Consider the following 10,482-nt stretch of genomic DNA (forward strand, 5'->3'; position numbering starts at 1 on the left):
GGTCTTTTTTGTAATTATATATTTAGGGTTTTACTGTCCGACTGTCAACTCCAGTTCTGTCTTATTCCTTTTACTTTTGTCTTTGTTTTTTGCTGCCTTCTTTTCCTTCCTGCTCTGAATATGACCAAAAAGCGACTAACTCCGCTGCATTTCACGCTTTTGCATAATTGTCCTTATTTGCAAGGCCTGCATTCACGACTCGTGCAGGCCGCTTAGGCTCACGCAAGGTTAGGTAAGGGCAAATACCCATCGGTTAAGAGGATTATTCGCGATTATAAATAGATATCCATTTAACCGTTTATTTTAATATATATAAAACTTCAAAAAAAAAAAAAAAAAGTTTCTAACTAAGTTTAGTATCCCAAGATGTCTTTAGTTATAAAGGGCCATAAAATATGTATAAATATATATATATATATATTTATGCTTCACTTGAAAAAAAAATATAGTTGATAAAACGGGTTAATGTTTAATATACGTGATTGAATGTGTTAAAGCATTAGAGTGTTCGACAGTTTTGTTTTGGAATCTTTTGAAGCTTTGATCAATAAAAGATCATGATTACCTTAAGCATTTAGAAACATGTTATTATCAGATGATACGTACATGTATATATATATATATATATTTAATTGGCCTCAAGTTTTCAATAAATATTTGACCCCAAAATTAGAAATCGATTAAATGGCTTGGATCGATGAACACATGTTTCTAAATAAAAATCCAAATATTTATTAAATTAGCTTATTAGCAAACTGATGCGTACTTATATATATATATATATGTATATATGTATACAAGAATATTAATTACAACCATGCATGATTCTTGTAATAGATTGACTGATAAATAATTGGAAGACATCGCATATATTCATAAATAATATTGCCGTTAATATAAAAATACATGTTAAATGTACTTATAACGATATTTAATAGTTAAAAAAAGAAAATTATAACAAATTTCTTTTTAATTTTCAAGTTAAAAAAATAGGTTGACGGGTAAAAAAAAAAAAAGTAAACATGTACACGGTTATGGGTAAACGGATATGGTTAACCGTTTATAAACGATTATGAGTATGAGTATACCTGTTTATGTAAATACCCAACGGGTAAACGGTTATGCGAATAAAAGCTTAAATGGTTATGGGTAAATAACTGCAGTTATCCACCCGTCATAAACGTTGCCCATCTTTAATAGCAGCTAGTTGGCCTTTCCTACCAATTCAAGCCCACGCTATGTCTGCAGGTAGTGGCCTACGTCATTGCTGATGTCAAACAGTAAACAGAGCGGGTCCACCCATCGAGCCAAAAGCCTCACCGTCCGTCGTTGAATTAATATCTCTATTAATCCAAATTTATTACCTAAAGTACCCTACCAAACCCAATTAAAATGTATATTTATCTTTACACCCATTATAAAATAAAATCTCATAGAAACTCGAAAATAAAAAATCTTTTGAATCATTTGTCTCCCCTCACCCCTTGAGCTCTTTGGAAATAGAGCTTTTTGTTTTTCAAATTTTTCTTTGCATTTTTTTGCTGCATCTTATTTGATTTTTTTTTATAAAGTTTCAAATTTCTATTGGAGCTGCGTACAACATTATAGCATTTTCCATGGCTGTTGTTTTTGATTTATTTGTATTTAGGTGTTTGTGTGTGTCTGTTTTTTGCTGCGATTATTTAATTTTATTTGATGAAAGAAATTCATCTAACCTGAACTCACTAACATACACTACCACAAGCAATTTCTTAGAAGGAAAACAAATGTCAATCATAACTGCAACAAAATTGTAATATGAAGTTGAAGTGAAGGGTTTCGTATCGGAGAACAAGCTAGCACGAAAACAACTTTCGCTTTCTGATATGCCAAAGCCAAACAAATTACTAATACTTCTACTTTCCATAGAAAGGGTCTTCTATATCAATACTTTCATTACAACTGTTGTAGAATGTTGACGGAAAAAAAATTGAAACCCAAATACTCATCTTTTTACATTCTAAGAAAAATTGAAATTAGCGGAACAAAAATTTTCATAAATCGAGTCATACTTTAGTTGGAGAATTCAAAATTTCAAAATCACTAACCATTTACAAAAAAAACTTGTTTTTCTCCGTAAAAACTATTAGGGTTTTAGCAAGAATGAACACAGGATAAACAATAAGTAATGATAAGATTTAATTATAGTGCATGGTTTATTGATAAATTTTAATTTTATTATTAATTTCATTTTATACTCGATGGTAATTATGCAATAGGGTAAAAAGGGTAATGTATAATTAAAATTTAAGTTGAATGTAGAAATATATTACATGAGTTTAAATAAAATTTCCTTAATCTAAATATCAATCTGCTTTAAAGCTAAAATCCTTCTGTTGATTCCTTTCTAAGTTCCGCTAATCCATGTTCGTACGACGGCAAGGATAAAACTTACGATCAGAATCTCTCTATATCGAAGAACCAACAAAACCCTTTGTAGACATCGAAATTTCGGAAGGAACTTTTGTGTTCACACCCATCACAATGCAAGAAACTAGAATCTCCCTAAATCGAAGAAATCACAGGCAAGAGACTAAGGGCGGGTTTGGTATTGCTATGCATTGGAAAAAAGAAACTGTTTCTGCTGTGCTGTGAGAATAAGCTGATTTTGCTGCTTCACGTTTTCAGCTTTTTTTACCCAAAACTGTAAAAATAAGTTGTTTTTAAGTGTTTATCAAACATCTTTTTAAACTTAGCTTTTTTTTGCACCCATTTTTTATGAAAGTATGTTAATACCAAACCAGTACTAAAACGCATGGAGACTCGATGCGCTTCTCGGGTTCAATACTCTCAAAGGCTGGATGAAAGAGAGAGTAGATAACAAAACCCAGAAAGTCGTGGTTGCTTACGTAGCCATTGCGCCAACAGCAAGACTAACACTACAAGTCTTCGGGAAGGTAGCATTGTGGATAACGTTTTTCTCTCGTCTCGTCTCCTACTTACACCACCCCCACAGAAAATGACAGCCACAAACGACCAAATTTGTCTTGATGTTTTACTAAATTAAATTCCAACGTCAGAACTAGGATATACTTTTCAGCTATGGATCCATTCAGCGTTCACACGAATAAGTAGACCCGAAAGCCAGACGGGCCGGACACGAAAGATAAATCACGTTTCACGGAGCTACGAGTGAACACTGAACAGTCGATTCTTTCCGTAATATGTGTTGTGGATCAGAGGAGTTTTGAGGATTTTTGAATAGTATCATCGTGACGAGAATGGTTGAAGAGTCGAGGGGTCAAAGTCTTTCTGGTGCTGGTCATTGGGGAAGTTGGGAAGGAAACTCCCTAATAGGCCACGGAAGTCTTTAAGCCGACCAATCAAACTGTGTATCCAGCAACTTTTTTACATGGTTAGTTTCCACAAGTCTTCCGTCTCCTAATTTCCAAGTCAACTGGCGTGTTAAACAGCCAATTTCCTTAATATATTGCATACAAAGAATTCTGAACCTCTAAACAATTCAACACTCTTGTTCTGAAGAGGAGGAGTAGATTTTCTTATTGTTATTCCTTTGCGGCGCTTTCTTCTTGTTGATCAGCTCGAATCTTCGGATGGCTCCGGTGGCTTTGTTTATTCTCGCCGTTCTTGCTCAACTTGTGGTTCTGCACTCTGCTCAATATTCAGAAGCGGAACCCTCCAAACGTTGTCCAGGCCACTTCTGCAGTGAAACAGTAGGCCACATCAGCTTCCCCTTCAAAAGCCCGGGAGATCCTCCTGAATGCGGATTGTTCAAAGTCAATTGTTCAGTACCCGATCAGCCAAAAATCCAATTGAAAGAGAGAGGATACTGGTATGAATTCCAAGGCCCTTTATTTTCACCTTGGATTTCTATCAAAGACAGAGACCTTGCCGACCCCTTAGAAAAGAATCGCTGCGATGATAGAGTTTTGGACGCCTTGAGTCTTCCCAACATTTCTTCAATCCCTGAAGTATCATTATCCACACCCAATCTTACCCTTCTCAAATGCAACAACATCTTGGACAAAAATTCTTGTCCACAAGCTAAATATGTCTGCGGAAATGCTTACCATACGTATTATATCAATTCATCTAACAGTAATTTACCTAACCCCCCGCCGCCAGGGTGTACAACCGTTCAGGTCCCCAGGAATACGCTTAAGCCCAACACGTACCCTCCATGGACAGCTGAGTTTTACCTCGCAGTGGCGACACCAGAATGCTTTCAATGTCTTGACAGAAAAGGTGAATGCCTGGTTGAAGAGGGAAAATTTAAATGCACCAAAGGTATATTCATTTATATGACCTTTCTTTCTCTGACGTGCAATAATCCGATTCCTTTCTTCAAAGGATATAACTCTTAGAAACAGGAAACAGTTCATTGAAACACACAAGTATTAAATGATTGTTATGTATGCATTAGCCTCCTTTTTTTTTGAATGGTAACATTATTTGTGCCACTTCCATCTTCTGGGATTTAACTAACAGCAGTTTTCTTTGCAGATCAAGTTGCAGGACATAAGCAGTTGCAATTGAAGCTCGGACTAGGTAAGATTGTTATGTAAATGCAATCATCCAATTTGTTTTCTTCACATCAAATTTCAAATACCACTGTCTAGAAGCTTGCTTTAACCCATATATTGACTTATTGAGCCATCAAACCATATTTTCCTTCCTCTTTTCAACAAATCCAGTTGGTTGCTTCATGTAAATACTCTCTTCTAGGTCACCATTAAGAAAAGCCATTTTCACATCCATTTGATGCAACTCCAAATCAAAATTACATGATAACTCTCATTGAATCTTTAGAAGATACTGGAGAAAAGGTATCATCGTAATCAATACCTTCTCTCTGAGTAAAACCCTTTGCAACTAACCGGGCTTTGTATCTCTCAATTCGACCAAGAGCATCTCTTTTGATTTTATACACCCACTTGCAACTTATAGGCTTAATTTGAGAACTAGACTCCACAAGTGTCCAAACATTGTTCTTGAACATCACCTATGTCGAAATCAGTTTCTTGTAAATAAACATAGTTACTCACAATAGTACTTTCACTGCCAGAAACCAATTTTGCATTAGAGTTTTATATTTCAGTTGACCTTGGTTGAGGAAATAACAATACTTGATTGTAGCTTGTTTGTGCATTATTATCATAACCTTGAACCATCTCTTCAAAAACAAAATTTTCCCTTGATAGGTCTGAAACATCTTGATCTTCCAAGAAGGTTGCATTGTGTGTTTCTTGAATTCGGGTGTGGCCTTGAGGAACATTGAACCTATACCCTTTCAATTTTTTAGGATAACCTATGAAGTAACATGACTGAGTCCTTAAATCCAATTGTCTTTCATTTGGATTATAGAACCTGGTTTCAACTTTGCAGTCCCAAACATGAAAGTATCCAAAATTAGGTGTCCTGCCATGCCATAGCTCAAAAGGTGTGGAGGAAACAGATTTACTTGGAACTCTATTCAGAATGTAATTTGCAGTTTTCAAAGCTTCTCCCCATAAGAAACCTAGTAACTTGGACCTTGTCATCATGCTTCTAACCATACCAATAAGGGGTCATATTCCTCCTCTCTAAGACTCCATTTTGTTGAGGTGTCCCAAGTGTGTATATTGAGCTACAATACCAATTTTCTCCAGATAGAGTGCAAATGGTCCTTTTTGTTGTCCTGATTCAGTATACCTGCCAAAATATTATCCTCCCCTATCGGATCTAACAATTTTAATAACCTTACCTAATTGTTTTTCAACCTCATTTTTATAAATTATAAAGCATTTAAGGGCATCAGCTTTCTCACTAATGAGAAAAGTGTATCCAAGTCTAGAAAAATCATCTATAAAGTTGATAAAATATTTGTTTCCGCATATTGTTTTGACTGGAAAAGGACCACAGATATCAGTGTGTATAATTTCAAGTAATCCCTGACTCCTTTTGGCATCTAATTTCCTAAAGTTAGTCATTTTACCCTTTAAGCAATAAACACATTTAGTTGTAGTAGTGAGATCTAATTTTGGAATCAATTTAGCTTTTGAAAGTTTAATTATCCTTTCCTTTGAGATGTGTCCTTGTCATTTGTGCCAGAGAATGTATGAAGTGTCTTGCTCTAGCATCCTTTTATTACTAATATTCAAAACTGAGTGATCTAGTATCTCAACAGTGCATTCAAGACGCCACAAATTATCAAACAAGAAAGCAGTCCCTAAAATAGTGTCAAGACAGTTTTTCTTAAAGATTTTTAAGCACATATCATCAGCAAAAAAGGAGAGACCATCTTTTACAATTTTAGAAGCAAAAATTAAGTTCCTTCTCATCTTAGACACAAATAGCACGTCCTTCAACTCCAAAAGAAAACCATAAGTTAATTTTAATTTTACAATCCCAATTGAATTTACTGCAACTTTAGTCCCTTCCCCAACAAAAACGTTATATAAAGCATTCCCAATTTCCTTTTGTTTTTGAAAGCCTTCTAAAGAGTTAGTTATATGTACTGAGCATCCAGTATCAAACCATCAAGAATCAATAGGCACTTCACAAAGATTTGACTCAACACAGACAAGTACTTGGTTTCTTGATTCCTCATCTGATAGTATCAGTCATCCCACTTTCCAAGATGGAAATTGCCACTTTATTAGCCCTTGTCCATCTTTCATAATCTGATTTCTCAACCTTGGTGCTTTGATTAGTGACAATAGGCTTGGGATTATCAATTGCTATATCAAACTCATTAAGAGTCAATAGCAAATTGATATCCCTTCTCCATTTTTGGTAGTTGCTTCCACCAGTGAGGATTGGAATGTTTGCCAAGTTTAAAGTCTGCAGACACTGAACTTTAGAAATCACAATATGAACTTTAGATTCCTGATTTCATTCATCAGTCTATTGCACATCAGGACATCACAACTATTTAGATGGTAAGCACATATAGGATGAACGGTTTTATTGAAAAACTTCAGGCAAGCACAACATGTAATCCCAGAATAATTCATCTCAATCTCAAGAAGGTATTCACCTCGTACGAAATAGTCAAAAGTTAAATATAAACATCATTTGAAAACTGAATAACTTATTCAATGAAAATCAAAGCTTAATATATTCTTTACAGATGATCAATTCATATGCCCCCTGATTTCAAGTTTGAATCAATCATTAACGATAGGTTTAGTTATATAATTCTAATCAAACTTATGCAAATTTAAGGCGAAATTAAACTCGGATTTCATGCTAATTATACGGGGTTTCAGAATACATACCGTGATGAATGAGAGATTAAACATCGCGAAGCGGAAGGAAAAAGCAGACATATTCAATACACAGACCAACAAGGCACAAAAATCGCAGAGAAGAGAGAACATTGAAGAGAGAACAAAGATATAATATTCATCCCCTTAATCCCAGAAAAACCCAAACAAAATGCTGGTTTTCGAGTTCTAACGGTCAAGAATTTTGAATAACCTTATTTTATTCAAAAGCACCGTTTTGTATACTCCCAGATTTTTCTTGTAACCAGAACCTGTTTTGAAACCTGACAACTGAAGGTTTTGTTTTTTTTGTTTGTTTTTTTTTTTTTTAAATACATGATTCAATCTAGGGGTGGGCACGGTGCGGTTCGGTGCGGTTCCACCCCTAAATTGGAACCGGAACCGAAATATATTAACGGTTCGATTCGGTGCGGTTCCACTTAAATTTATGACTAGAACCTTACGGTTCGGTCTACACCGGTTCCGATTCGGTTCTTGCCGGTTTACGGTTCCTAATAATAAATTATTTGAACACCAAATCATTATGCATTCAAATACATCTTCTAAAACTGATTACATAAAGTTGCATACAACACATCTTTTTTAATGCAAATGTCTTTGGTAGTGGCACCAAGTCAACAAAAAGAGACAACTAAAATACATATGCACTAGTCAATCAGTCAACAAACAAAAAAATGATGAAACAAATTGCAAGTTTTCAGACTTCAGAGAGCAAGCAAGAAGCAACAGCTCCTGTACACAATTTTTCAACCTATTTTTCAACCTATTATACCATGACATGTGTGTGTATATATAATTTATTTATTTATTATTAATAAAACGGTTCGGTTCGGTTCGGCCGGTTCTTGGTCATTCGAAACCGGAACCGGAACCGGTTTGAACGGTTCGGTTCGGTTTTTCACTCAAAGTTGACTTTTCCGGTCAACACGGTTTTTTTCGGTTTTTTTTCTTACGGTTCGATGCGGTTTTGCGGTTTGACGGTTTTTATGCCCACCCCTAATTCAATCAACTTTGCTTGATTGAATTTAAGAACTTAAACCTATGGTTCTAATGCACATCAGTCTAATGCCAAAACAAAATCCTTCATAGACAAGAATTAGCTACAACTTCTCATAAGACTTTCTTATACCAATTGGACTTAATCACTTGTTGTCAAAACATCCAATCTCATGTTCATACTCTTACATAACTTGCTTAGAGCCTTAGATTAGTTTTTCTAAGTTTATGTGTTGTAATAAGGTTTATAGCATGTCTGCAATGCCTACCATTCGATCGAATAAATCACCATATTCAACGTATATTCATCAGGTGCAGTTGCTGGTCTCATATTTCTAGTCGTTATCGTTTGCTGCTTAAGAAGAAAGCTGTCATCATATAGATTTCTTTTCTTTTGGAAGAAGCAAAACCAAAATCATCAAATTGTAGAGGCCTTTCTAAGGAGCTACGGGCCGCTTCAAGTACGAAGGTATAGCTATGTGGAGGTCAAGAACATGACCAACTCCTTCAAAGAAAAACTAGGAAGTGGAGGCTATGGTGCTGTTTACAAAGGAAAGTTAAAGGACGGCTGTCTTGTAGCAGTGAAGGTCTTGACAAAACTAACAGGAGATGGAGAAGAATTTATGAATGAAGTGGCAGCCATTAGTAGAACTTCCCATGTCAACGTCGTCACCTTGTTAGGCTTTTGTTTTGAGGGTTCCAAAAGAGCTCTCATCTATGAATTCATGCCTAATGGATCTCTAGAGAAATTCATATTTGATTCAAATACACCCAACATAGGTCATGATCACTTGGGATGGGAAGCATTGGATCAAATTTCACTTGGCATTGCTCGAGGCTTGGAGTACTTACATCGTGGTTGCAACACAAGAATTTTGCATTTCGACATCAAGCCTCACAACATTCTTCTCGATGAAAACTTCACCCCAAAAATCTCGGATTTTGGCCTTGCCAAAATATGCAACAGGAGAGAGAGTATTGTCTCGATGTTGGGCGCTAGAGGTACAGCAGGTTACATTGCTCCAGAAGTATTTTCTAGAAACTTTGGAAAGGTCTCACACAAGTCGGATGTGTACAGCTATGGAATGATGCTTTTAGATATGGTTGGAGGAAGAAGGAACATCAACGCTGAAGCTGAAAATACAAGTGAAATATATTTTCCGCATTGGATTTACAAGCGTCTTGAACTGGACGAAGAGCTTGGGCTGCAGAGTGTTGCAAATGAGGAAGACAAAGCAAGAGCAAGGAAGATGATCATAGTGAGCTTGTGGTGCGTACAAACTGATCCTTCAAACCGGCCAGCAATGAATGAAGTGATAGATATGTTGGAAGGGAATGTTGATTTGTTGCAGATACCTCCCAAACCTTACATGTCTTCTCCTCCAAAATCCCTAGCAGATTCTTCTGCCGCTTTGGTATCAATAAAGTAAAAACCCTGTATTTTACTTGAACAAATCTATGTTTTTCTGAGGCAATCTAAATAATGAAGCATGCGTTTCATGTTTTATTTATTATTTTTTTCCCTCTATATATGAATTAACACAGTAGGAGTGACCCTACTAAGACCCCTCCTGCAATCATATATATATATATAGGGAATTGTTATTGGCATTCCAAAATTCTCATTCTACCCTCCAAACTTTCTATATTTAGAAAGAAAAATACACTTGTGAGGAGTGTAGAATGAGATTTTTGGAGTGCCAATAACACTTCCCTATATGTATATGCATGTGTGTGTATTAGTAATGTGAAACATTTGCATTTGTGGGTCAGACTAGTTGATCAAGGCAGTGTGCCCGCTTCATCTCCCTTGCGCCCAAGTTCGGATCCACTTCTCCATAAATCAGAGCATTTTAGAATATTTTTGTTAAAAAAGAGAGGTGAAAACAATTATTTGGTGTGGAAAGCTTTCTACCATACAGCTAAGCTAGGATCCAATTTATTGTGCGAAATTTGATGTTGTCACGAATGGAATGATCAAGTAGATGGAACGGTTCTTGCGAAACCACGTGAATGTATTTTGACAAACAGTGAAGAGAATTGAAGTTGTGTTGAATTTCAAGATTTTTGGAGCACCTTTGGCAATGAGTGAATAGGCAGTACCCCATTACTTGAAAAGTCGCTGTATGGTGGTGCTTGATGAATTTTCAAGCGAAAAGCATATTGCATATGATCAACCTAAGCAAAACTATCATGATCAACCTAAGCAAAACTATCC

The 10,482-nt window shown here is 35.8% G+C and overlaps 1 protein-coding gene across 1 annotated transcript; it reads left to right on the forward strand.

Annotated features, from left to right (window-relative positions):
- Positions 1 to 3,198: 3,198 nt before the first annotated feature.
- LOC125471889 (LEAF RUST 10 DISEASE-RESISTANCE LOCUS RECEPTOR-LIKE PROTEIN KINASE-like 2.1) lies at positions 3,199 to 9,771 on the forward strand. Its single transcript, XM_048572822.1, has 3 exons — positions 3,199 to 4,287; positions 4,504 to 4,548; positions 8,577 to 9,771. The coding sequence occupies exons 1-3, from the start codon at positions 3,594 to 3,596 to the stop codon at positions 9,692 to 9,694; spliced, it is 1,857 nt and encodes a 618-aa protein (XP_048428779.1). The 5' UTR covers positions 3,199 to 3,593; the 3' UTR covers positions 9,695 to 9,771.
- The last annotated feature ends 711 nt before the right edge of the window (positions 9,772 to 10,482 follow it).

Source organism: the organism of the source record quoted next, unplaced genomic scaffold, assembly GCF_019419815.1.
Source record: "Pyrus x bretschneideri cultivar Hongxiangsu unplaced genomic scaffold, Pyrus_bretschneideri_v1 Contig63, whole genome shotgun sequence".
NCBI classification, from domain to species: Eukaryota; Viridiplantae; Streptophyta; class Magnoliopsida; order Rosales; family Rosaceae; genus Pyrus; species Pyrus x bretschneideri.